This window comes from Corythoichthys intestinalis, chromosome 10, assembly GCF_030265065.1.
Source record: "Corythoichthys intestinalis isolate RoL2023-P3 chromosome 10, ASM3026506v1, whole genome shotgun sequence".
NCBI lineage: Eukaryota > Metazoa > Chordata > Actinopteri > Syngnathiformes > Syngnathidae > Corythoichthys > Corythoichthys intestinalis.
Genome location: NC_080404.1, coordinates 52,053,333 through 52,081,147, shown reverse-complemented (window position 1 = coordinate 52,081,147; position 27,815 = coordinate 52,053,333). Strand labels below are relative to the sequence as shown.

Here is a 27,815-nt window from a genome sequence, read left to right as displayed (position 1 = left end):
GAAACTACGTACATCCCTAAATGTCCAAATTGAGTACTGCTTGTCATTTCCCCTCCAAAATGTCACGTGACTCATTACAGGAGTGCTGTCAGCATTGCTGCAGAGATTGAAGAGGTGGGGGGTCAGCCTGTTAGTGCTCAGACCATTTGCCGTACTCTACATCAAATTGGTGTGCATGGCTGTCACCCCAGGAGGAAGCCTCTTCTGAAGACGGTACACTAGAAATCCCGCAAACAGTTTGCTGAAGACATGTCAACAAAGCACATGGTTTACTGGAACCATGTCCTATGGTCTGATTAGACGAAGATTAATTTGTTTGGTTCGATGGTCTCAAGCATGTGTGGCGGCGACCAGGTGAGGAGTACAACGATAAGTGTGTCATGCCTTGAGTCAAGCATGGTGGTGGGAATGACCCCCCCCCCCCCACCTCTTCAATCTCTGCAGCAATGCTGACAGCACTCCTGTAACGAGTCACATGACATTTTGGAGGGAAAATGACAAGCAGTACTCAATTTGGACATTTAGGGATGTACGTAGTTTCTAAGGGGTGTACCGTAATTTTCGCACTATAAGGCGCACCTGACTATAAGTCGCCACCCACCAAATGTGACACGAAAACGGCATTTGCTCATAGATTAGCTCCACTGCACTATAAGCTGCAGCTGTCCTCACTGTATTATGGGATATTTAGACCAAAAGATATCAACTGGCAGCACTCTATTTGACAATCGGCATCATACGACTGTCATAAGACCAAATGAACCACCATGAAGCTTTGAATCAATTGGCTGCAAACCTTCATTGCTTCAATAAGCTTCATTTGGCCATTACTGCTCCCTTGGGGGAGACATTCAACCTCTGCTGCCACCTGCTGTCAACCCGGTTACTGTCCAACATGCCTCTTATCATGTATTCCAGTGCTCCAGATGAAAATAACGATCAAAATTCATGTTATGTGCTAATTATTTATAACTATTACTGTTCTAGTTGTTTCATTTATTCCTAGTTATACTATTTGGTGACACACTATTTGATAGTCGTGCCATAAAACTGTCATTACACAATCATAATCATGAGATGACACTGTCACGAGCATTAGTGAATGTTTATAACAGATGTCATTCGTGTTATCTGGCAAATGATCTCACTTTTGAATGGATGCAAAAGATCCGAGATGGATATAAATGGCGCTATTCACATAACTTGTCGAATGACACTTAATGACATCTGTTATAAGCATCGATTAATGCCCATGATAGTGTCATGTAATAATTATGACAGTCTTATGACACTGCTGTTAAATAAAGTGTTCCCAAATACCATAACTAACAATTAATGAAACAACTGGAACAGTAACTGAATAAAAAAAATCGCATAGAACATGAATTCTGATTGGTGTTTACATTGTTGGCACTGCATTGCATGCTAGGAGGCATGTGTTACCTATTAACCCGAACAAATCAACAATCAAGCCGCACTGGACTATAAGCCGAAGGATTCAAAATGAAGGAAAAAAGTAGCGGCTTATTGTCCGAAAATTACGGCACTCAATTTTGTTGCCAGGGTTTTAGATGTTAATGGCTATATTATCAGTTATTTTGAATTTTTCAGGGAACATAAATGAACTCTATTATATAAGCTGCACACAGACTACTTTTCATTGTGCCAAACTACAGTCAAAGTGTCATTTTGTTGCTTAAATATCTGCGGAAATGCGAGGTGTGTACTGACTTTTGTGATACACTGTACAGTAGGTGGTTTCAGCCCAACATCAGTCATAAGAACCATAAAATTGCAACTTGAAAGTACTCACACTTTTCCACACATTGGTGTTGCCACTTTTTTCCTAAATAAATTCAATTATTTTCTCCATCAGTATTCCACATACACCACCTTACAATGATAATATGGAATGGATGTTGTTTCTGGGAAATAGAAAAAAAGATTTTTACACATTTATTAAATAGAAAACAACAGATCGAATTTACTGTACATTCATATTCAGTGTTTCCCACACGTCATATAAATACTGGCCGGGACTTTATTACAAATATTATATTTTGGATGCTCTTAACAAAAAATGTAAACAAGAGCCCACATATATTTTCTGTATTGCTTTTCCACTCGAGGGTCACGGCGGTGCTAGTGCTATTTTTCAATACAGTTCTAAAAATGTGTGACAGAAGTGGACATTTACAGGCTATAAAAGAGCAAATCAGCAATAGATTCCATGCACTCCAGCCATGTTAAAAACTCCAATCTGGAGATCCCATTTCTATCAAATTTGTTACATTTCAAGCTGGAAACATGTGCTAGTATCTTCACGGCAACCATGTAACGTGAGAATGCAAACAAACACTGGTGGAAAGTCAGCGTGCAGATGTTTTTTATTTGACAAGGGGGTGTCTCAATTATTTACTTTCATAAAACATCAGCTGCAGTGCTGCCAGGCCCCACATATGAGCACAAAGACATTTTCCTTTGCAGATTAGGCCAACACATTCTTGCTGTCCCTCCCGTGGATGTCATCTGATGTCACTTCCTGCTGGGATGAACAGGAAGCGGTGGCGTCTAAAAAAAGCCACTGGCTGTTTTCCAGGAAGGTTACAGAGCAGCGGGGGGCAAAAGCCGAGAGCGGGAACATCTGACGTTTGTTGCCAGGAAGTGGCGGGCGAATTTGGAAGATTCCAACATAAAACGACAGCCCTCGGACTTGCTGACAATCAAGATGAACGGGACGAGTCCCACACACAAGATTCAAACACTTCGACGAAGTCCTTTCATTTGTATGGCCATCTTATTTGACTTGCCCGCAATCCACCACGACTATTTTCTTGATCACACCACCATCGTGTAAGCCGAACGCTTCCATTTTTGTAACGACGTCCATACCTGACGTGACCTGTCCGAAGACCACGTGCTTGCCGTCCAGCCTGCCCACAAAATACAATAATTCTATTAAAATGTGTCCAATAAATTGGGAAATTTCCATGGGAAATGATGGGATTTGACCAACTGCCAAAAACCTATTAAAATTAAAGCCTGGCAGCCGAAAAGAATTATGAAATCTATCGGCGTCAATGACAACCAACATGTTAAACAATAAATGTGAACACATATGATAAACAAATAAAAATGGAGAAAAAAATGAATGACTTATGAGTTTAACCCTTTAAGGTCTGGGCCTATTTTGTCTGATTTTGCATGCCTTTGAAGTTGCCTTTATATTTCAAAGACAGAATTGTTTACGATGGCCTGGTTTGGTCCCTTTTTTTGTGACACCTTGAACTTCATGTCCAAACTGTTGTTTCCTTCACTGACCAATTATAAATCATAATTTTGGGCCCAAAAAGGCCAAAAATTCCAAAATCGTTTTGTCAAAATTTTTAATATTGATGTCCAATTGACAACCAAACATGCGTAACGAACCGTTTTGAAACTTTGTAATATTTATTCAACATGTTAGGATGAACATTCAACCAAAAAAATTTAGAATAAATAGTCTTTTATTTGACAATTCAACATAAACAACATGTATAGCCATAGGCGTTTTTTGCATTTATACATGCTCTAGTCAAAACAGGTTATATACAGCAGACCAAACAGTGAAGAACAGTGAAAAAATATACCATCTAACACAAAAAGTGTTTAGAGGCCATCTCTTTATGAGTTTAGGTATTGCGGCCCATTACCTGATGAAAACTATGTACACACAATCAAGCTTCTTGAACACACATTTATATACACAAATTGAGAAGACTGATTGTGGGAAAAAAAATATATATATAACATTGGGGAAAAAAGTATTTTCAAAAATATTTACAATAAACAAGTTAAATTTTTTTCAGGCATGCCACTCCGAAAAGCAGTTTCGTCCTGGAATTAGACACAGGGCTACATCACAGCCCACACTTCCATGGGGTGCCGGTCCTCTTTCCACCCTTCCATTTTCATTTCACTTTACTTTCATTGTCACTATAAATGTACATGAAACAAAAGTCAGTATTTATGAAAATAATAAAGTATAAAATAAAAATATATACAGCAATAAATAATAATGGAAATCTATATGTATGACAATAGAAAGAATACCGTAGCTGAATATGTGCTACATCCCTAATCTTCATATAGAAAGAAGACCACAAATTATACTTTGATCTGATATGCACATTTTATTATTACATACACAAACACGCACTTATATTGCATCAAAATTAACTTTGTCTTGCAATATCAAAAGAAACTTTTACAGCATTAAAAAAAAAAAAAAAAAAAGTGAGTTGGCTTACCTCTGCTCGTCGATGGCGTCACCCACGTGTTCAAATCCGTCACTATCTTCACTCGAGGACTCTTCCGAAGAAGACGATGATGACGAATTTGGACCACCCTCTTCCTCAAGTTGATCAAAAAGCACAATTGCTTGCGCTAAATTTAGTTTTCCGTTCATCCTCAAAGTCACACAAAGTCGTCGCTCGCCCCCTCGCTGCTTCAGATTCACTCCTCCCTCTCGTTCGGTGGAACCTCGCGCGGCAGTTATATTTATTAAAAAAAAAAACGCATTTTGTGCTTCCACTGTGACTTCGAAAGGGTTCGTTTGAGTTGTGTTTTTTTCATGGAGCTTCCGTTTTGAAAAAGGACAAGAAATTATGGAAATATAGACATAAACAAATGATCCATGCAGCGTTTTAATGTTTTTTTGAGAGGACAATAAAACTATAAAACTTAAATGACAATATCTCACGTTTTAGTTGGTCGATTGACTTCAAATAACAACGAGAGTAAACCGCAACTTCCGCACTTTAAAACGAGACCAACCAACGGCATGTGGGTGACGTAATTAAAACGCGAGGGTGCTTCAAAGACGACGTGCACTGAGGACGCGCCGGCGCGTCCTTCGACTCTCAAGGGTTAAGTCAGAACAGTAAGGCTGCAACAACTAATCAATTAAACATGTTAAAATCGATTAATAATTTACTTGCCAACTAATTTGATAATCAATTCTAATCCTTTGGGTCCTTGTTTGTGTGTTACGTGAGGCGCCACTGATTAGCGCAAGAGAGAGAGAGTTCACTGCAACAACTACAGCTGTTGGGTTGCTGAATCAATAATACTATTTAGACGTGCAACAATTAATCTATTAATCGACAACTAAACGACTAGCAAATTAATCTACATCCATTTTGATAAGCAATTAATTGTTTAGGACCTTCTTCAACTTAAACTCTGAACTCTTGAAATTATAACATATACATATATATAACTGCTTAGTTGTAAATATCAGATTTCTTCATTATATTTTTGTTAAATCAAAGTAGGGCATGAACGATAATCTGCTTTTACTTTGGAAAACAACAATTCACATTTTTGCCAATTTTCGGACATCTTACTGTCTAAACTACATTCTTTATAAGGCTGCAACAACTAATGGAAGTTGTTGTTTTAAGTTGCCAAAGGATTTGATAATAGATACAGTTGAAGAAAATGGTCATCCATTTTGTCTTCATTGCTACTTACAATACATCGAAAACAACTTTAAAGTAAATTCTGAAGGTAATTGAAAGAAGTGACATTTATCAGATTAATCGATTATGAAAATAATCGTTAGTTGCTGCTCTAATATTATTAAGAGTCAAGAGTTAGATTGTCTTTTGTGTTGTAAGATCCAGTGTGCCTCTGTCAGAGGTGAGTATATGAAGCCAATTGCATTGTTTGTATTCTTTGTTGATGAGACGTTAATACTTGGCACGGAGCGCTAAGCTAATTAGCTATTATGCTAATTAGTGTCTTAAGTATTGTCTTAAGCATTTGTATTGTGTTCTGGAGAGGCATATTAGCACTTGAGTCATAGTTATTATCCAGTGGCTCCCATATAAAGGGTACCTTGGATAGAAAGACATGTAGTTCTGAAAAGATAAATATTAGTACAAGTTACAATAATTTGATATTAATTTTTTCATTTTAATAAAATTTGTAAAATTTTAAATAAAAAAACAAACTTGTAGCTCGCCATTGTTGTTGACGTCGCACAGCGGTGACATCACATGCACACGTTGCCATACTTCACAGTGTCACTCTTTAACTATGTAAGGTAGTGATTTAAATACACCACAAGGTGTCATTGGCGAGTTTTAAATTAATAAGAGCTCAAAAAAATGAGTGCATTTTGTCCCTCGACGAACGCCGTAGTAGAGTCAGCCACAACAAACAAGACTTCTGATAATAGCTCCCAGCATCATAATGTGTATATTGTGTTGCCATCCAGTGTATTTGTTGAGCTAAACCAGTTGCTGAAATGTTTAAATAGAATTTGACCTTACTCTGAGTAAGTTTTATATGTATTATGCATATGTATTTTGATTTTGAATTTGTGAATGCCAGATCTCTTTGCATTGTTGTTTAACTGTGCGAGAATAGGGCCTCATTAATACAGACTGAAGCACTTTTCTTTTTGTGAACAACAAACCTTTTAAGAGATATGAATATTATTTTTGTTGTATTTTCACCATATGATACAATAAACGGAGCAGTCCGAGCTACGAATCTGAACGCCTGTGTCCATAGGCGGAGTTTGACTTTTGGGGCAGGGAAAGCACAACATGTTGATGATCCCGAAACGCAGTGTCAGCAATAAAATTAACTTACAAGAATATGTATAATAATAATAAATTGAAAATGAGCGTTTTTTTGGTTCCCTTCATTCTTGAGGGGAATTCTAAATCAGGCTGCTTATGCAATACTTTTCGCCAACATCGTCATCCATTGAATATGGGACGCCCGCCGGTGTCGTGCCGTGTAGTTACCCCAGTCAAAAATGGTATCCCCTGGGCGGAGTATGGAGATAGATTTGTGTCTTTATTATTCAATCAAAAAAGTTGCTTCAATCAAAATATATATTTTCGACCAAAAAAGGTCACGTCAATCAAAAAAAAAAAAAAAGTGTTTGAATGCAAAAATAAATTTGAAACTAAAAAAAAATGCATGTGAAAGCTATTTTTGTTTAATTTTTTTTTTTTTTTTTTGAATGAAGCAACTTTTTTGATTGAAGTATTGTTGATTCGTGTTTGGCAACACTTTGGCTAGGACATCTTTGTCTTTATTATTCCATTAAAAAATAAGTGGCTTCAAAAAATATATATTTATATATTTTTATATTTTATATATTTTCAAAAAGAAAAATCACTTCAATCAAAAAAAAAAAAAAAAAAAAAAAAAAATTTCAATCATGGAAAAAGTTTTTGAATGCGAAAACATATTTGAGATTGATAAATTTGCATTTGAACACTTAATTTTTTATCGAAAAGTTTTCTTTGATTGAAGCAATCCTTTTTGTGTTTGGGCCATATTATGGGTAGGACATTTGTGTCTAAATCATTAAATCCCCCAAAAAGTTGCTTCAATCAATCCCCCAAAAATATTTTCAATCAAAGAAAAAAAATCATTTGAAAAATAAAATTGCCCTCCCCAATTTTTATTTTTGTTGAAAATTACATGCAAAGCAAATGACCGTCTGAGTTGCTAGTCAAATGATGTGTTCGAAAACTAATTTTGACCAATGATATATATATTTTTTTGTTCATTTCATTCAATTTTGTTGCAGTTTTATTGCTTTACAACTTTTATTTATACATATATATATAGGAAAGTCAATTACAGGCAATGACACTTTTCGGCCACCGCTTATGCCTGTATCCACTCTCCTTTCTATCTGCCTTACACCCCATTGTGCATTAAAGGAAAACTACTGCGTCAGTCAAGGGACAAAACGCACTCATTGGCTTGCGCCCTAATTAATTCAAAACTTGCCATTGACACCTTGTGGCGTTTTTAAATCACGACCTTACATAATTAAAGGGTGACTCTTTTTTTCTTAAGAGTGACACTGTGAAGTACGGCAGCGTGGCCATGTGACGTCACCGCCCAGCGACGTCAACAACAATGGCGATCTACTAGTCAAAATAATTTTACAAATATTATTGAAATGAAAATATTAAGAGGGGTTTTAATATCAAATTATTATACCGTAACTTGGACTAACAAAGTGGTCTCTAAATGTTTTGGGTATATACTGTATATATAATTATTACATATGCTATAGTTACTTATTACTACTGATATATTGTGTTATCACTGCAACTATATATCACCACTGGCACCAGTAAAGCTGTCATTACATAAATTTTGATTTTAAATGTACAATTCATATATGGGGACGGCGGTAATGACGACGATGATGGCGGTGGTAGTGATGGTGGTGGTGATAGTGCAATGATGATGACGATTTTTGGGAAGTGACTGTATTTACATTGAATTTTTGGGGAGTAATTTGGGGGTGGGACCCAAAAAAAAGCTCTGCTTCTTCCCACTCCTTTTCGAGCTACGTATGTACTGTATGTATTTGTTATTAATTTTTGTTAAAATTAACATGTACTATTGTTATTGTTTTCCCCTATTCTTGCTGTTTTTGTTATTACTGCTCGAAATAAATTAATCAATCAAAATCAATCAATCAATCAAACATTTATCTTTTAAGAACCACATGTCTTTCTATCCGTGGATTCCTTTAAGACCAACATAAGGTAAGTTTTTGTTTGAGCTTAAGATGTTTTTAAATGCATTTGCAATTTAGTTTATAGGTATATTTAGCCATTTTGTTGTGGGAATATGTGTTTGAATGATTTATTAAGTACGTTGTAAAAAAAAGTTAGCATTTTATAGCATTTAAGCTAGCGGACTTTTGCTATACAAGTTAGCCAGTTGTTCTTTTGTTGTACTTAGATCCTCATATATTATTTTTTTAATACTGTTTGAGGCTAAACACAGTACAGTATTTTAATTTATTTTCAAACGAAAGTGCAACTCTGCATAGTTTGAAGGAACACTCTGGAATTTTATTTTGTATTCGCATTTAATGCTCTTTTGAAAGTGCAATCTTAACAAGTGTTTGTCTTAAATCTCAAATTTATTCTGCAACGCATTAAATGTTTCTTATCTGGACTCAAATATTTAAACTAACTAGTTGATGGATTAATTGACTACTAAAATAATCCATTGCTGCAGCCGTACTTCCAACATGCCTAAAACTTCAAGTTAAATGTGAAGGTAACTGAAAATTGGACCTTTATCTGATTAATAGCTTAGATTAATCGATTATAAAAATAATTGTTTGTTGCAGCTCTACAGAGCAGAAAGTTTTGAAGACTTCCACTTCTTGGAAGCAACAATTTTTATTCCTCACTACTTAAAACTCATGCTCTCTAGGGTTTAAATTGAAAGATGGCGCAATGTGGTGTAATACGTTCCACTTGCAGCCTATGATGAACTCCTTTGTTGTTTCTGGCAGTGTTTGGTCTCAATATCTCGCTGTACAACAAACGATATTCCGAACAATTTCATTTAAATGGCAGACAAACACGTTTTTGTAGACCTCTGAGCTCATTTAAGAGCTGCCGTCACGTGTTATCAGTGAAGATTGATGAGTCTGTAACGTAAGACGCCAAGCAAGTCCAAGCCAAACTGTTGCCAGCATTGTGTTTTACACTATGAGGAAACACGAGCCAATCCTTTTCTTGTCAGACCATTAAACGATCTCAAAGAATTATTTAGACTGGTTTCCGTACTGTTAGGCAAATTCCAGCCTTGCGTTCTTCTAATGCTAATGAATGGTATGCATCTGTACTTTCGTTTAGTTCCTGACCTTCAGTTCTGCCCTCTGGAGGTTTTCTTGTTCCTGATTTCATTAACAGTTGCGTTAGTTTTCCGTTACACTTTTCAAAAATGTTGCTGTCATCAACTCCTTGTTGGTTTCCTTCATCTACAGATTCTGTTACATACTACACTCCTGGTTTATACAGTACCCTCCATAATTATTGGCACCCCTGGTTAAGATGTGTTTTTTAGCTTGTAATAATTTTTTTAAATTCAAATAATATGGGACCTTAATGGAAAAAAAGAGAAAAATCCAACCTTCAATACAAGTGCATTTATTCAGTGGGGAAAAAATCCCACATAAAGAAATAATTATTTGACATCAAATAATGTGTGTCACAATTATTAGCGCCCCTGGTGTTAATACTTTGTACAACCCCCTTTTGCCAACAAAACAAGATCTGGAGACTGAGATGGCCATGGGAGGAGCTTGATTTTGTGTCTGGTGAACCATTTCTGTGTAGATTTGGCCATATGTTTAGGGTAATTGTCTTGCTGAAAGACCCAGTGACGACCCATCTTCAGCTTTCAGGCAGAGGGCAACAGATTTTGATTTAAAATGTCCTGGTATTTTAAAGCATTCATGATGCCATGCACCCTTACAAGGTTCCAAGGGCCTTTGGAAGTGAAACAGCCCCACAGCATCACTGACCCACCCCCATACTTCACAGTGGGTATGAGGTGCTTTTCAGCATGCGCATCTTTCGTGGCACGCCAGACCCACTTAGAGTGTTTGTTGTCAAAAAGCTCAATCTTGGTCACATCTGACCAAAGCACACGGTCACAGTTGAAGCCCCAATACCGCTAAGCGAAATCCAGATGTTTGCGTTTATGAGTGTGAGTGAGGAAAGGTTTTCTCCGTGCATGCCTCCCAAACAGCTTGTTGGCGTGTAGTCAGCACCTCATACTAGCCCTGAACGATATTGGAAAAAACAATTGCTGCGATTTTTTTGGGGTTTGCGATATTTAAAAAAAAAAAAATTATTATTATTATTTTTTTTTTTAAAGAAATTTTCACTAGATGACTTGAATAGCTGTTTGGAAAGACTTTGGATGACTCACAATGACCAGTGTACAGTAATCCCTCATTTTTCACGGTTAATGGGGACCAGAACCCGCCGCGATAAGTGGAAAACCGCGAAGTTGCGCACCCCGCCCCCCAATTTTTATTTTTTTGTGTGTGTGCTCAATGTATTTATTCAGATTTAGCATTGGAAAGAGATGCATATAAGGCATGTTTTTTTCTCAGCTTTTCCCCAAAGTATGATTGTAAAAAATGTGTGTGTGTGTATATATATATATATATATATATATACACACATATTTATAAATAAATGGTTTTAAGCACTTCAAATGTAATAATTATGATCAGTTTTAAACATAACTGTCCAACCAAATCATTTTTGAACAAGAATAAAATACTGTAGTAGAAAAATGTTTGGCTTTATTAAATACTTCTGTTTATCTACCTTAGCTGTGACTCTTGGTGGACATGTAGAAATTACAAACTCCTTATGATCACTTCTGGCATTTAATTTATATGTCTCAAACGTCTCCACACACACACACACATTCATTCCAAAGCGGCTTCCTTGCAGAAACTGTTTAACAAGTTAAACGATGATTGACAGCTGCTGCGCTGTGATGTCCGCTTCTTTGGCAAGATCAAAGATACCAGCATCATTAATTTTAATAAGCAAGTGCTGCAGTGACTGTGAGGTTCAGAGAGCGTGTGAGGCTCTGCGCAGAGCAGAAAGCAGAGCGTATGTGGATTAAAAAAAAAAACAAAAAACTATCGCACATCCTTGCGATGGGACTATTGCGCATGCACACATCGCAATGGCAATGTTTAAACGATATATCGTTCAGGCTTACCTCATACCCACTGTGAAGTATGGGGGTGGGTCAGTGATGCTGCGGGGCTGTTTTGCTTCCAAAGGCCCTCGGAACCTTGTTAGGGTGCATGGCATCATGAGTGCTTTGAAATACCAAGACATTTTAAATCAAATTCTGTTGCCCTCTGCCTGAAAGCTGAAGATGGGTCGTCACTGCGTCTTTCAGCAAGACAATGACGCTAAACATATGGCAAAATCTACACAGAAATTGTTCACCAGATACAAAATCAAGCTCCTCCCATGGCCACCTCAGTCCCCAGACCTTGTTTTGTTGGCAAAAGGGGGTTGTAAAAAGTATTAACACCAGGGGTGCTAATAATTGTGACACACATTATTTGATGTAAAATAATTTTTTCTTTATGTGGGATTTTTTCCCCACTGAATAAATGCACTTGTATTGAAGGTTGGATTTTTCCTCTTTTTTCCATTAAGGTCCCATATTATTTGAATTAAAAAAAATATATATTAGAAGCTAAAAAACACATTTTAACCAGGGGGGGGGCAATAATTATGGAGGGCACTGTATCTTCTTCTGGGCGATAAGTAATGTGTGTGTGCAATAGGTGTGATTGATATTTCTTTTTTGTTTCTTCAAAAAAAAGACAAAAACAAAATTCTCCTGTTTTCATGTTGTTGTTGAACAGACAAAACACAAATTTGAAAGTGTATTATTTTGTTTGCATTTAAAATGGGTGGAGTTTAATTCGAACCGAATATACAATAAATGGTCTGATTTGCAGGTAAACGTAGCCACAAGAATTGCCGATGAATAATGGCTTCTGCTTAAAATGTTTTTTTTTTTTTTTTTTTTAAGAAGTCAAGGTATTACCATTCGGTTTTGGTGGTGCTGATAAAGAACTGGGAACCATTGGTGTTTGGACCGGAGTTGGCCATTGACAGAGTTCCTGGACAAAATGACAAACACAATATTTAAGATTCATACTATCAAATTGATCTAATCTGGAACCCAGTTGGAGAGTAGGCCAGCAGTTAATGAATGCAAATACAGTTGTACCTTGATATACGATCGCTTCGACACACGAACTTTTTGACATCCGACGTAAAATTTGACTCGCCATTTGTTTCTACATCCGTCGACATGCTCGGAATACGACGACAGGACAGCACCGCAGATGAACGCACAGCTGATTTTCTTGTGTGAGAAATCAACACAAGTTTCAAAAAACTTGGTACAGGTGGTGAAACAAGGAAAAAGGTGACGCTTAACAAGGAAAAAGGTGACGCTTACCTTCTAAATGAAGATGCAAATTATAGAAAAATATGAGCGTGGGGTGCGCATCCCTGAACTGTTTCAACAATACATCTTCACGGTCCTCCTCTGACCACGGTTCGCCAGTCTTTATAAGTTAAACTGACAATTACTATTGTGGTAACATCGCCAAAGAAAACGCCAGCTTCGTCACATTTTTAGCATTAAATTCACAACTTATTCACCACAAAACGCCTCATGACGTTCTCAAGAAAACATTGAAAGTGAAACTCTCAAACTCACTTGGGTGCGGTGCATTCAGATATAGCAAAAAACGTCCGCCACATTAGAACCCGATTCATTACATTATTACAGGAATTATAATTATATTATTCAGATTTTTATTTATAAATTTATTTGTTTTGCTATGTGTAATTGCCATTTGTAACAGTACCAGCAGTATTTATTAAGGATTTAGTGTATTTTTTTGGGCTGTGGAACGAATTAATGGAATTATAATGTATTCCTATGGGAAAATCCTGCTTGACATACGACCATTTCGACTTACAAACACGGTCCTGAAACAAATTAACTTCATATGTAGAAGTACCACTCTAGCCGATAAGTAGAGAATAAGACATTTCAATGCTGCCATCTCGTGGACATGCAGGGATAAACATTTGAAACAAATATATAAAAGTAAAGCAGTATGTGGAAGAAAATATACACAGATTTTGTTGAAATAAAATTTCAAATTGTCAAAATGAGTACGATATAACGATGATTTCCTGAGGTTTAAAAACCTGTCGATAACAAAAATTGACCCAAAAAAATTGGGAAAAAAAACAAAACAACAAAAATTTGAATGAACATGCGATTCACCTGCTCCTGTGTGTTTTAACTTAAAGTTTTCATCCTTGAAGTTTTTTCCATATATGGACTTCCCTCCTGTGCCATTGTGTTTCGTAAAATCTCCTCCCTGTGACACACAAAGCGTCAACAATAAACATAACATTAAAAAAAAATAAAAATACTAAACGTGACGGTGAACTGACCTGACACATAAACTGCGGTATGATCCTGTGGAACACACACCCCTTGTAGCCAAAGCCATGCTCTCCTGTACACAAAGCTCGAAAGTTCTCTACGAAATAAAAATCTCTTTATTAGTTGACCACAGATCTTATAGACTTTGTAATGTTGTTTTTACCTGCAGTCTTTGGCACCACGTCTGCATTGAGCTGTGAGATGAAACAATAGTTTAAGCACAAGTGTGTCGTAGGTGCCCTGCAGAATAGGGATTTGCGAAAACCTGTCCCCCAACCACCAAATGGCATCACCGGGTTTGTCAGCTTTTTGTGATTCGAGCTGCACATGCCCTCTTGTGGCAATAATGGGGATTTTTCAAAATGATGATGCAAAATTACATATACTGTAGCTGTTATTTTTACCTGCTAGGTTGTCGTTCATAGTTTATATTACTTGTATATGAAATATGAAGTTGCTATGATGCTGCCTTATAGTCTGCCTGCCTACCCGTATTGGCTAATAGGTGTATGGTTTTGAAATCCATTCTATTCTACTGACCCCCATTATCTATCTCAGTGTTTTTCAACTAATGTGCCACGGCACACTAGTGTGCTACGAGAGATCATCAAATATCACTTTTTTTGTTTTGTTTTTAATAATTTATAATATAATAGAGCTGCAGCTATCGATTATTTTAGTAGTCGATTAACCGATGAAATAATTAGTTCGAATAATCGAGTAATCGGATAAGGAACATAAAAAATTAAAATACCTTAGCTGAGCCTCAAACGATATAGAAAATAAACAAATACTCTAGTTTTTGCACTATAAGGCGCACCTCACTATAAGCCGCCACCAACCAAATTTGCCATGAAAACGACATTTGTTCAGAGATAAGCCGCACCGGACTATAAGCCGCAGCTGTCGTCACTGTATTATGGGATATTTACACCAAAACATATTAACTAGTAACACTTTATTTGACAGCGGCATCATACGACTGTCATAAGACCATATGAACCACCATGAACCACCATTCATTGCTCCAAGAAACTTCATTTGGCCATCACTGCTCCATTAGGGGAGGCAGTAAACCTCTGCTGCCACCCGCTGTCAACAGTTGTTGTCCAACATGCCTCCTAGAATGCATTGCAGTGCTACAGATGTAAATAACAATCAAAGTTAATGTTCTGTGCTAATCATTTCTTCAGTTACTGTTCCAGTTATTTCATTAATTGCTAGTTATGGCATTTGGCAACACTTTATTCGACAGTGGCACCATAAGACTGTCATTAGACAATCATAATTATGACATGACTCTGTCATGAGCATGAATGAATGCTTATAACAGGTGTCATTTAGTGTTATTAGGCAAATTATCTCGCTTTTGAATGGATGTAAAAGATCCGAGCTGGACATAAATGGAGTTAGTGATATAAATTGCCGGATGACCCTTAACGACATCATTGCTCATAAGCATTCAGTAATGCCCATGATAGTATCACATCATAATTCTGACGGTCTTATGACGACGTTGTCAAATAAAATGTTACCTTTTAACCCAAATAAATCAACAAATAAGCCGCACTGGACTATAAGCCACAGGATTCAAAATGAAGGAAAAAAGTAGAGGCTTATAGTTCGAAAATTACGGGTAAATAAGAATCTAGGTACAACAAAAGAACAACTGGCTAACTTGCATAGTAAAAGTCCGCTAGCTTAAATGCTATAAATTACTAACGTTTTTTTGTTGTTGTTTTTTTTATTATTTATACAATGCTCTAAACCAGGGGTCCCCAAACTTTTTCCTGTGAGGGCCACATAACCCTTCTCTTCTCTGATGAGGGGCCGGGGTCAGTTTGTAACAGAAAAAGTGTGACGATTGCAGGAGTGCCTAAATGTAAAAATGTATTGTTTTTCAGAAAGCCACAATCAAATAACCCTTTCTGGATTCTTCATGGAACCAAAGTAAATAAAATAAAAATGATATAATATAATATAGTATAATATGATATAATTAGGGCTGTCAAACGATTAAAATTTTTAAGCGAGTTAATCACAGCTTAAAAATTAATCGTAATTAATCGCAATTCAAACATCTCTAAAATATGCCTTATTTTTCTGTAAATTATTGTTGGAATGGAAAGATAAGACACAAGACGGATATATACATTCAACATACTGTACATAAGTACTGTATTTGTTTATTATAACAATAAATCAACAAGATGGCATTAACATTAATATTCTGTCAAAGCAATCCCTGGATAGAACGACTTGTAGTTCTTAAAAGATAGATTTTAGTACAAATTATAGAAATTTTATGTTAAAACCCCTCTTAATGTTTTCGTTTTAATAAAATTGGTAAAATTTTCAGTCAAAAAAATTAACTAGTAGCTCACCATTGTTGATGTCAAGAATTACACAATGCTCATGGTGCATAAAATCAGTCGCACCCAAGCGCCAGCAGAGGGAGACAAAAAACACAAGTAACAAGTTGACATGACACTGCTGTCATTTTAATCTGTTTGAGCAGGGCATATGCGTTAATTGCGTCAAATATTTTAACGTGATTAATGAAAAAAATTAATTACCGCCCGTTAACGCGATAACTTTGACAGCCCTTAATATAATATAATATAATATAATATAATACAATATAATATAATCAGGGGTGCACATAATTTTTTTGCCCAGGTTCTCAGAGGAGGACCTGGAGATGTGACTTGGTCCTCATTGAGCTTGAGAGCCGACCCACCTGATGCGATAAATTTATGACAAGCTTTACTTAGAGCCAATTAACTTTGATTAATTATATTAACAGTTAATGCTTGATTAACATCAACTGGCACAACAAAATTGCCATTACTTTGAAGTGAAATGTAAAGAAATAAACATAAAAGCACCAATTCAAAATAAAGGGCATTATGCGGCTCCCACATTAACTCCAAGCCTTTTTAAAAGTGGGATGTCCTCCTCATAAGACCTCATTGAACGTGTATGTTTAGCTTTGTAAAATGCGAGCAAAAACACGTTTGTCAGTGCATGTCGCTGTTCATGACCTTTATTCCGCCACATGTCCATAGGGCGAGTGGGGTCCTGTTTGACATCGATAGTTTGCTTAATTGCCACATGCTCTCTGTTTTTTTCGTGCTTTTCAAAGTTTGGATGGCTGAAATTCTTTGACCCTACATAAAATGCGTTGCTCTAATCGGCGACATTGGGATTCTCACGGCACATTTTGTACCGCATTTCCGTGCGAGCATCATTCACTTCTAGCCACGGTACCTCCTGTAGCCACTTTTCAGCAAAAGTCCTTTTTTTCGGTAGCTCCGGTGACGTCTCTGTCGTCTGTCTGTCTTTTGACGGGGGTGGGGGAACACGGAAGTAATTACTCAGTGTGGCCTGCCTCATCGACATTTTGAGAAGTTATTTTCTCGTGTCCGCCGCAAATAGTGGTCAGCCATCGGTACGCAAAAGCGTATGGAAGCCGTTGAGGGCCAGCGCGTTTGTCTACGTCCAGTACGCATGTGCGGACCACTTATGTGCACCCCTGAATATAATATAATATAATATAATATAATATAATATAATATCATGTAATGTAATAATACTGTATTAATTAAATAGATAATAACCAAATAACCATTGCTCAGTTCTTCACAGAAAAAAGCCAGGACATAAATAACTCTATTGGAAAAAAAAAAAAAAAAAAAAAAAAATTTTTTTTTTTTTACAATTTTTTTTTTTTTTTACAATTTTTTTTTAATTTTTTTTTTATTCAGGGGGCCGGACCAAATGTGGCTGCGGGCCGTATCCGGCCCGCGGGCCGTAGTTTGGGGACCCCTGCTCTAAACAAATGGTTCAGACACATATTCCTAAAAAAATGGCTGAATATACCTTTAAACTAAATTACGAACGCATAAACAAAAACATTAGCTCAAACAAAAACTCAGCTTATGTTGGTCTTAACAGGGAGCAAATGGATTCAGCCATGTGAATGAGGCAGACTACAGGGCAGTGTATCCACTCAAATCAATAAAACTAAAGGCAAACACTTTCAAAACAAACATTACAACGCCACTTTAATTAAACGAATACTCGAAGCAGCAAAATTTAATTTGAATATTTTTTTCTAATCGAATACTCGAGTTAATCGATCGATCGTTGCAGCACTAATTTAAAACATCATTAGGGTGGTATTTCGAAGGACACTCAGTCTTGTTAACAGCACGTGGACGTCGTCGGAGTTGAAGTAGAAAGGAAGGAGTAGGTGCAAGCGAGTGAGTTATTGCTTGTCTTGCGTTCAAGAAGTGCACAGAGTTATAGCCATCAGCCACCTTGCTGTCCATGACAATGTGTTGGAATAAAACGCAGGGGAAGGATTGACGGTCGTCACATATGGATAAAATGGAAAGGAAAGGACACTTTCGTGTATATCACACATGGCAAGTCTAATCAAATGATGCACAGTAGACGTGCTGGGGTCCACATTGTCACGGACAGATAAAAAAAAAGATAAAGAGCTGAAAGGCAAGGCAATACAGTGAAAGCTATGTTTTGTTCGGATTTACTTTCACCGGGGATGAGACGAAACCTACTCCATTATGTTTCACGTTCCATCAATAATCACACTCTGAGTAAATATAAATATTGAGAAATTATATGAAGAAAGTCATTTTGGAACATTTTAGTTTGTGGTGTGCCGCAAGATTTTTCCAATGTAAAAACGTGCCGTGACTCAGAAAAGGTTGAAAAACACTGATCTATCTAAATGGTACGAATTTACAGCACTTAAACGGCACCTAACATATTTCTTTCATATTTTAATGTTATTTAGATTTTTTTTTTCACTTAAAATATGGGCATATGCAGGAAATTGGCATGTTCCTTATTGTTGTAAGAAGCAGAATATTTGTATCAAGTTTGTATTTTTATTTTATTTATTAATTTTTTTTAAATAGGTCAAACGTCAGTAAATGTGAGGTCACAGGCTAGGTAATATGCCATTATTTTCCAGGAATAAAATATGAATGTCAAAAGATGATTTGACACCAAAAATGTGGCCCTATTTGTGAATCTATTTTGATTGTTAAGAGGTCGAGGGTTGTGCCTACATAGGTCAAGGTTAAGTTGTCAGGTCAAATGTCAAGTAAATGTCATAAACATTATGTACTGAAAATTTGATAAAACAAAAATAGAAAGCGACTGAGATATAGTTTAAAACATTCAAAATCCACTACAATAGGGAATGGGACGTACTACGTCACTGTTTGGCTAGGCCGCCATGCTGGCAATATGCTTCCGGCAGGCTCAACGGGGATTGTAACGTGTGGTAGTGCTAACCTAATTCCTTCGGTGTATTAGAAAGAAAATATGGGTGTGCATTGTTGTGTTACCGGGTGCAACAGTGTCTCCTGCGACAAAAAAAAAAAGGGCGAGGAAAACTGGACTCACTTCTCACCGTTTTTCTGCATGGAGGACCAAATATCAGATCACGAAGGCACGACGGATGGCTGGGTTGCAGCGGCTCGTCGGAAAAGCATTTCTTTTGATCATATTTCTGCTGGAATGAGAGCGTGTTCCCGTCATCTCTACTCTTGTAAGTTGAACGATTTATCCGTTTTGGTTTCAATACGTTTTTTTATTTTATTTTTTTACCGTTGTGTAAATCTGCCTCGGTAGCAATGCTAACCTACTCCTCCTTCTCACCTACCTGTTGTGTTACTAGGTAAACCTGCTGACAAGACATCCCGATTGGTCACCATCTCTCTTCTTGGATTATTTGACAAAGAAAATTTGTTCAATTGAGTGGTTCCATTTGTCTTGTGTCGGAATCAAACAAGCCCCTGCAGCAGACGTCGTCTGGGTCTGCCTTTCTTGCTGATAAACTGCGGGCTTTTAACTTGTGAAAATGCAAGAACTTTAATGCACATATTTATTCTGCCTGGCTATTTAACTAAGGCCAGTGAAGTGTTGTTTTTTTTAACCACTTTGACAAAGACACGTTTCATTGTAATGTTGAATTGATAAATTCTATTATTATTTATAATTATTCTTGTTTGCACTAATGTAGACTTTAGACTGTCAATTCAAATAGTGTTGGAAAAGTTGCAATACCTAAAATAGAAATGCAAGAACTGTAATGTACATATTTATACACCTTTATCTACCTGAGGCCACTGAATGTTTTTTTTAACTGCTTTGAAAAATACAGGTTTTGTTGTGATCTTGTATTTATATAGTATATAGCTTTTTATAATGTATTATGTATTATAATATTTGCTACCCCCTGTCAGAGTGTGGGCCATTTTGCACTAAAAGGATTTTAAACTGTCAGTTCAAATATTGTGTTGGAGAACTTGCAATACCTAAAATGGAAATGCAAGAACTTTAAACCACATATTTATTCTGTCTGGCAATTTACCCAAGGCCAGTAAATAGTTTTTAAACTGCTTTGACAAAGACACATTTATGTTAAACTTGTATATATTATAATTATATAATATTTGCTGACCCTATCAGAGGGTGGGCCTTGTTTGCACTAATTTAAAGATTTTAAACTGTCAGCTCAAATATTGTATTGGAGAAGTTGCATTACTTGAAATAAATCTATTGCAACTTATCAGTCCCAGTTCTTGTCTACAACACTGTCCACACATTGTCAATGCATATTCCAAATAGAATAACAAAATTAAGTCACCTGACTTTGTAATTATTACACCTGTTTATTATGAAGACCTGAAGTAAACAACAAGCAGTTACAGTTTGTCAGGAAGTTGTTCAAGTCATGTTTTGGTATTCATATTTTATTGACTTTTCACAACAACACTTGGGATCGTGTTTGTAAGAGCAGAGCAAACTGAAGTTTCAGCGTGCACTCTTCGCCTTTCCAACCTCTCATAACGCTCCGATGTGGTGCGCTTGACCTCAGAATAACCCAAGAAGAGATATGGTGACCAATCGGGATGTGTTGTCAGCATTTCATATGCAGGTTTTCCTAGTAACACAACAGGTAGGTGAGGAGGAGGAGTAGGTTAGCATTGCTACCGAGGCAGATTTACACAACGGTAAAAAAAAAATAAAAAAACGTATTGAAACCAAAACGGATAAATCGTTCTACTTACAAGAGTAGAGATGACGGGAACACGCTCTCATTCCAGCAGAAATATGATCAAAAGAAATGCTTTTCCGACGAACCGCTGCAACCCAGCCATCCGTCGTGCCTCCGTGATCTGATATTTGGCCCTCCATGCAGAAAAACGGTGAGAAGTGAGTCCAGTTTTCCTCGCCCTTTTTTTTTTTTTTGTCGCAGGAGACACTGTTGCACCCGGTGACACAACAATGCACACCCATATTTTCTTTCTAATACACCGAAGGAATTAGGTTAGCACTACCACACGTTACAATCCCCATTGAGCCGAGAGGAGTCTGGCTGCAGCCCGCCTCTCTCAGTACCCTGCGCCGCTCTTCTCAGTACCCATCCCGCAGACAGGAAATGACGCAACACCGCAGCTCTCAGTCCCCTCAGACCGGAAATGTCGTCAACCCTTGCGACGAAAACAAGTTACGTTATTTCACCTCTCGCGAAAAAAACACGGTAAGTGGCCGCACTGAAAAAAAGTTTTTAAAAGCGTATGCATGTTTAAAAATGTTAAATAGTTCAACAAGACTTGCGGTGAAAATATGAAGTGTTTATTCTGAGTTGAAAAGACCGTACTTATATCTAGTATACTTAATGTAATTTAAATAATGTCTTCCTTTACTAACTGCATGTGACTTTGCTCTACTTATATTGTTTAATACGTACTGATGAATTCAGCAGCGAATTCGCTAATGCTGCTAATGCTTTTTACATTTTTTTTTCACAATGAACAGTCTTCTTTGTGTAGTTTTCATTATATTGCACTCTTATTTTTCATTATGTACATGCCTGCAATTCGCAGCTCGCTGTTTTTGTTGTTGTATGGTATTGTTGTTTTGCCTTCATTTGTTTTGTCTGGTCCTTTGTAGTTTGAATGTTGTCACATGATCCAAATAGGACAAGGTTGTAATTTTTTCTTGATATTGTTACTCTGCTTAGCTATATATTTTTTCATTATTTTGTTTTTTTTTTTACTAGCTGCAAGATCACCACCCCATTGGGAAGAAACTAAATCACGACCCCCAAATGGTAGTCTTCCCATGCAGATACAGGGATGTCACACAGATCCAAATGGAAGTAAGTAGCATAAATATTAATGTACTTTAGATTTTGGACTGTGCTGAATACTTTTTTTTTGATAGACATCGAACACTGTAAAACCCACTGTGCAGACAGGACCAATGGTGACAATATAAGACCATGCCGAGCTTCATGGACGCTTCAAACTCATCCTGCCCAGGAACGGCTGGTATGTTTTATGTCTGAGACAAATGTTGTGCTCAGTGGAAATCTGGATAGGCTTATTATTCCTTATATTAGTTAACAATTGGACATAATTGATTATTTACTCTTTGTTTATTTAACCAATCAACATTCTCATTAGCTTATGCAAATCTTGAATATAAAGAGGCCAGAAATGGTGTTGATTGTCTAAAAAAAGAAAGTTTGATTGACACGTGCTGACTTTTGGAACGTTGGCCTGAACAATGAAATGGAATCAACTGTGAATTTTGAGGATTTAGTTTCTCTAAAGAACATAATGTCACTTGTACAATTAAGTAAAATGTAACTTTTTGTGTTTGTTTTTTTGCAGATATGAAATGCATATTTATAACTTGTCTAACAAGTAGCTCATTCAAAGGTATAAAAAAAGTTTTTTGGCGTGTGTAGGGTATTATTTTAACTATGTAGCCTACAGAATGCTTGTATGGGCTCATGTAGGTGTCTGCGTACGTTTGTATTTATATAACATATGTCCGTGTGTATAGATTATGTATTTTTCAGGGAAGGACCATATTTGTGGCTGACCCCTATGTTGTTGCAACATAGTGAAAGCCTACAGGATGTGACCCACACATGCATTTGCCTGTAAGGCTGATTAGTAACAACTACAACTTGGAGCATTGGTTCATTTTCAAAGAACAGTCAAATCATAACAAATTAAATGATCCAAATTCCAATTATTTGTGGGAAGAAAAACAGATCCAATCTTGAGATCAGAGAACTATTGTTATCTCTAATGAAATTCAGTAACCATTCATATTGGCATGGCGTTTCCATGATGATCCAGAATAGCCTTGTTTGGTTTTGAAGGTATGTTCCAGTCGATCCTTTTATGTTGCCCCTTCAATTAAAGCAGAATTGCACTCCAGATGATTCATCCAATCATTTGAAGCAAAATTCTAAAATGCCACTCTAAAATTGCGAATGTTTTGTTTCAAGGGCGTTGGCCCGGTCTCAACATTGGTAGGGACGAATATAATGCAAATAAGGTTGCTCAAAAGTTGGTGGGGACAACTTTAGCATCCTGAAAAGTTGGTCGTGTTATGTCACTACCGTCCCTATGCAAACCTACGCCCTTGTTTTGTTTGCATGAATCATTTAAACCTGACTGGTTGGTGTTCTTATGCATGGAAACACGTTTGTAATTGTTTAACTACTGTATTTAATATAAACCTATATTTTCAATTGCAGAAAACGTTGACAGTCAATCAACAGGGGGACATGGAAAGAGAGGATTGGAAGTGAAATAGAGGTATTTGTAAAAGTGTGTATATTCATTGATTCAAAACTTGAAGGAAGTGACTCGGTTAAATTCTTACGTTAGGGTTTTTCGGGACAGCCATAGGGGAAGGACTGTGGCATCTTCATGTTGATGGTAGGTGAGTTTAACTGTCCAATTTTGTCCTCTGTTATATTTGTATTCATTTATCCATTTGTAGTATGCTCTTTGCACTGTTCTGGATGCTCTCTTTGAGTTTAACCATTGTAAAAGGAAGTTCACTGAATCATTCAAATTGGGCTACAAAATATCCTTGTCGTTATTCTTTATTTACACTTGTTTTTAATTTTTGTTAGACTGATATGCCAACTCTGAGGAAGTGGTGGTGTATATTGCTAGCGGACAATTTCAAACTTGGGTGCATGGTAAGTCTTTGAAACTGTTGATATGGCATTCATAGGAAAGTAGGTGCACAGTACCTTAATTCTTTGTTGGAAAATGTGGAATACTTATTTTTGTATTTTTTAACTTAGGTGAGCCACAGGAAAGAGTTTGCCCATTGGACAGATAAGGCAAAAGCATTACTGCAGGGTGAAGTGCCACCAGTCTATCAGCTACAGAAGTGAAATTTGAATATAATTGCTGAGGTCAGCTTTTAAAGACTTTTTAGTGTCCATTACTCTGACGCACTTTTGAACATGTCCCCCTTTATTCACTGATTTATTTTTAGGAAGAGGTGCAACCACAGCTCCTTCAAGTTAGTGGTGGCCCACTCCAAAAAGATATGATGGGAAAAAAATGGTAAGATTGTTTATATACCTAGTTTAATGCAATGCCTGAAAAGAAAAATCAAGTATAAAATTAACAAAGCATCATTTTTATTTTACTTATGTAATATTCAAATAGCTCTTTTCTTTCTCTTTTCCAATGAACAGTTTTGGTAAAAGGACTGTGCAAGACTGCACAAAAGCCTCAGACAGGGCTGGGGGGGGAATTAATGCAGTAGGAGTTCCCAAGCATCCTGCAGATGGAAGAGGATGAGCACGAACTACAATGTCTTGGAGCCATTCAAGTTCTGTTTCAACCATCTGGAAGATGGATTTACCTTTTTTGAGGAGATTGTTGACCAAAGAAAATATCTGGTATTCTCTCAATAATAATAAAAAAAATAATAAAACTAAAAAAATAAAGTTTACCACATTAGAACTGGTTGTATTGAGTTCATTTTTCTACACTTATAAATTAGTTGTTTTTTTTTTCTTTTATCCCAGATGTTAGTTGTAGGTAGTTTTAATTACCTGTGATGAAGGCGGGAGTGCTTGCCGAAAAATGTCAGGTAATTAAAACAACCTACAACTATTGTCTGGGATAAAAGAAAAAAACAACTAACACATGACAACTATTTTGTCATTTCTGTTTGAAATAAAGGTGCCTTTCCTGGAGCAGAAAGTTTAATATAGTTTCTGAATTAGTTAATTAGGATCTTCACTCACATGAATGAATTTAAGTAGCAAAATGAAAGACAAAATTGGTTTGGTTGCAACATGGAGAGAATATTACGTTTTTGATACATTAAATTGTAATGAAGCTATATTAATGTGTCCGTTCATAAAAATGTAAGGATGACAGCAATTTCTAATAATTCTCAATTGGCGTATATTTTACAATTGACAAACTAAAGTACACACTGTGATAGGTCACATGCGATCTTTCAGTCACCAATTAAACCTTTATTACAGTAGTGTGTATTTTAATTTTGATGTACTGTAACCATGTTTTTCATTTTGGTAAAATCACCAGGCTTTAACAAACTGACCGCGCTTAAAGAGTTAATCTCCCGATTTCACCAAATCAATTTAAGGAGCATGGAAATAAATTATTTAAATAATAATGAGTGATGCTGAAACCGAAAATAAAAGACGTGCGAAAAGAAAAGTAAACTAGTATTTACGTTCGAATGGACGCTAACTATTACGATAAAACCGGAAGCTCGGAGCTCGAGCGCTGTTTCATGTTGTCATTTCCGGTCTGAGAGCTGCGATATTGCGTCACTTCCTGTCTGCGGGATGGGTACTGAGACGAGCGGCGCAGGGTACTGAGAGAGGCGGGCTGCAGCCAGACTCTCTTGAGCCTGCCGGAAGCATATTGCCAACATGGCGGCCTAGCCAAACAGTGACGTAGTACGTCCCATTCCCTATTCTTCATTATTTAGAATACAGAAAGTAATGGGGTTTATAATTAGTGCACTTTCCCCGCTGTAACTTTTTTCTTTTTAATTTCTTAATGAAATAAAAAGTGACGTCATTGTGTCAGCGAGCCTTGTAGGATACATGCAAAAAAATGAGTGAAAAAGATGACTTCTAAATTTTTTCCAAGTGCCTACAGCAGGACACACCAAAGGTTCCCCGGACAGAGTAACCACCATGTTAATAAGATGGAGAGCGTTTACCTGGATAATAATTCTCCCCAGTGGCTCACCGTCCGCCTCAATGTCCAGAAACACGACAGGGTTCTCGGTAGGAGCGGATGAGAGCAGCCTCGCTGTGGCGATGCCTAGCGAGCTAAATCTGATTCGGTTTTTGACAGCTAACATCGTACCTTCAAGTGTTAGCTTTAGCTTATTACTTCGCCACGCCAGTGGTGGCGCTATTATTGTGTGACGTCACGCACTTGTGAAAGGCAGTGGCATTTAAACAACGACATCGTGTGGCGTAATTCAGTAAATCATTAAAAAAAAAAAAAACATTTCTTTTAATTGTTTGGTTTTCTATGTAATACTCGTCTTTCTGTTAGTCTTTTGGAAGATAATACTTATTAGTCTAAGTCATGATTTTAGTAATTTACAAATGTGTTTGTCTTCATCTAATTTTTGGTGACACAAATTCAGAATAATTTTGTCTAGTTTTCGTCAACGTTTACTCAATATTTATGTCTAAAATTCGAAAGTTTCCCTCCAAAAATAAATAAAGCACATATTTTAGCAACTACAAGCATCTACAAGTCTATCACGTGATAATACACACTCAGTAGGAAAACAGTACATTATTTTTCATTAATTATACGCACCTGGATGGCATGGACTGTTAAAAAAAAAAAAAAAAAAAATCTGAGAGTTTAAGAGGGCGCTCACTTTTAGCAATAGCCTAATGCTAACACGAATGCTGTACTAATCCTACGAGTTACATTTAGTGTGTGATTATCACGCCAAACAGACCTTTAAAGGCGAACGCAACATTGCATATACTCTTTTGCCAAGACAAGAAGACAAATCTTACCGTGTTTCTCAAAACAAGCAATGGGGAAACTGGAGAGGACACTAGCAGGTGAGTTGGGGAGCCGCAGCACATCACATGAGTGACACAACCAGACACTGTTACGATGCAGGCTAACGACACATAAAATGTCGCATATTGCGACCATTTTCACGTCGTTTTTGTCAGACGAAAACTGGCATTCGTGGCATTATGTTTTAGTCTCCCAAGACACGTTTTTAACTCATTATCGTCTCGTCACCGTCATGAAAAAATTGTTCGTTGACGAAATAGTTTCATTATAGTAATCGTTGATGAAAACAACACTGATTTACTCGCCTTGATCTTACTTTTCCAATAAAAATCTAATTACACTACTTAATAGTACAACAACAAAAACCATATATACCAGGGTTCACTAAATCTGGACCTCGATGCCATCAATCCTGTCGTGTTTTCTAAGTCTCTCTCCCCTAACACACCTGAATCAAATGATTATGTCATCAGCAACCTTTCCAGAAGCCTGATAATGATCCTGATTATTTGATTCAGGTGTGTTGGAGGAGGGAGACATGGAAAACACGACAGGAAAAGTGGCTCCGAGGTCCGGATTTAGTGAACCCTGATATATACTGTACGATATTTACATACAAATGTTTTTATGTGGTGCATTAAAACTATACAGTATGATGTAAGTAATACTTGTTCATGATATAATTTTCTGACGTAATAAAACTACTTTAAACCATGGGGTGCGCACCAAAGAGTATGTGGTGCGCACTAGCAACTATCTGGTGCGCACCAGAAACCATCTGGTAAACATTATATATAACATATACATTATATAGCATTTAAGCTAGCAGACTTTTGCTATGCAAGTTAGATAATTGCTCTTTTGTAAAATCCTATTTATTTATTTTTTATATCGTTTGAGGCTAAGCTCAGGCGCGCATCGGGCACTAGCAGTTTCGGCGTGCAAAAAATGTTAATACAGGATTTAGTTGAGCTTTACTTCAATATCGGACTCAACTGGCGTCTGAGCTTAGCCTCAAACGAAATTTTAAAAAATGAGGATCTA

The 27,815-nt window shown here is 36.8% G+C and overlaps 1 protein-coding gene and 1 long non-coding RNA gene across 7 annotated transcripts in view; one reads left to right on the top strand and one right to left on the bottom strand.

Annotated features, from left to right (window-relative positions):
- Positions 1 to 24,709, top strand: part of LOC130923510 (uncharacterized) — a 226,808-nt gene extending 202,099 nt beyond the window's left edge. Inside the window, exons 1-10 of one of the 6 annotated variants that reach the window (XR_009064714.1) lie at positions 21,267 to 21,439; positions 21,853 to 21,886; positions 21,962 to 22,060; positions 22,126 to 22,232; positions 23,459 to 23,519; positions 23,592 to 23,642; positions 23,843 to 23,911; positions 24,020 to 24,133; positions 24,217 to 24,287; positions 24,422 to 24,709. This is a non-coding gene — a long non-coding RNA (uncharacterized LOC130923510). Of the gene's footprint in view, positions 1 to 21,266; positions 21,440 to 21,852; positions 21,887 to 21,961; positions 22,061 to 22,125; positions 22,233 to 23,458; positions 23,520 to 23,591; positions 23,643 to 23,842; positions 23,912 to 24,019; positions 24,134 to 24,216; positions 24,288 to 24,421 lie in introns of those variants that run through there. The other 5 variants (XR_009064710.1, XR_009064712.1, XR_009064715.1 and 2 more) reach the window with 5 other exon arrangements.
- On the bottom strand, positions 1,814 to 26,141 carry ppifa (peptidylprolyl isomerase Fa). The gene is made up of 6 exons (XM_057849286.1): positions 25,936 to 26,141; positions 14,021 to 14,051; positions 13,866 to 13,954; positions 13,693 to 13,789; positions 12,430 to 12,505; positions 1,814 to 2,933 (listed from the first exon to the last, which is right to left on the bottom strand). Exons 1-6 carry the CDS (start codon positions 26,077 to 26,079, stop codon positions 2,798 to 2,800), a joined length of 573 nt encoding a protein of 190 aa, XP_057705269.1. The 5' UTR covers positions 26,080 to 26,141; the 3' UTR covers positions 1,814 to 2,797.
- Between the last annotated feature and the right edge of the window lie 1,674 nt (positions 26,142 to 27,815).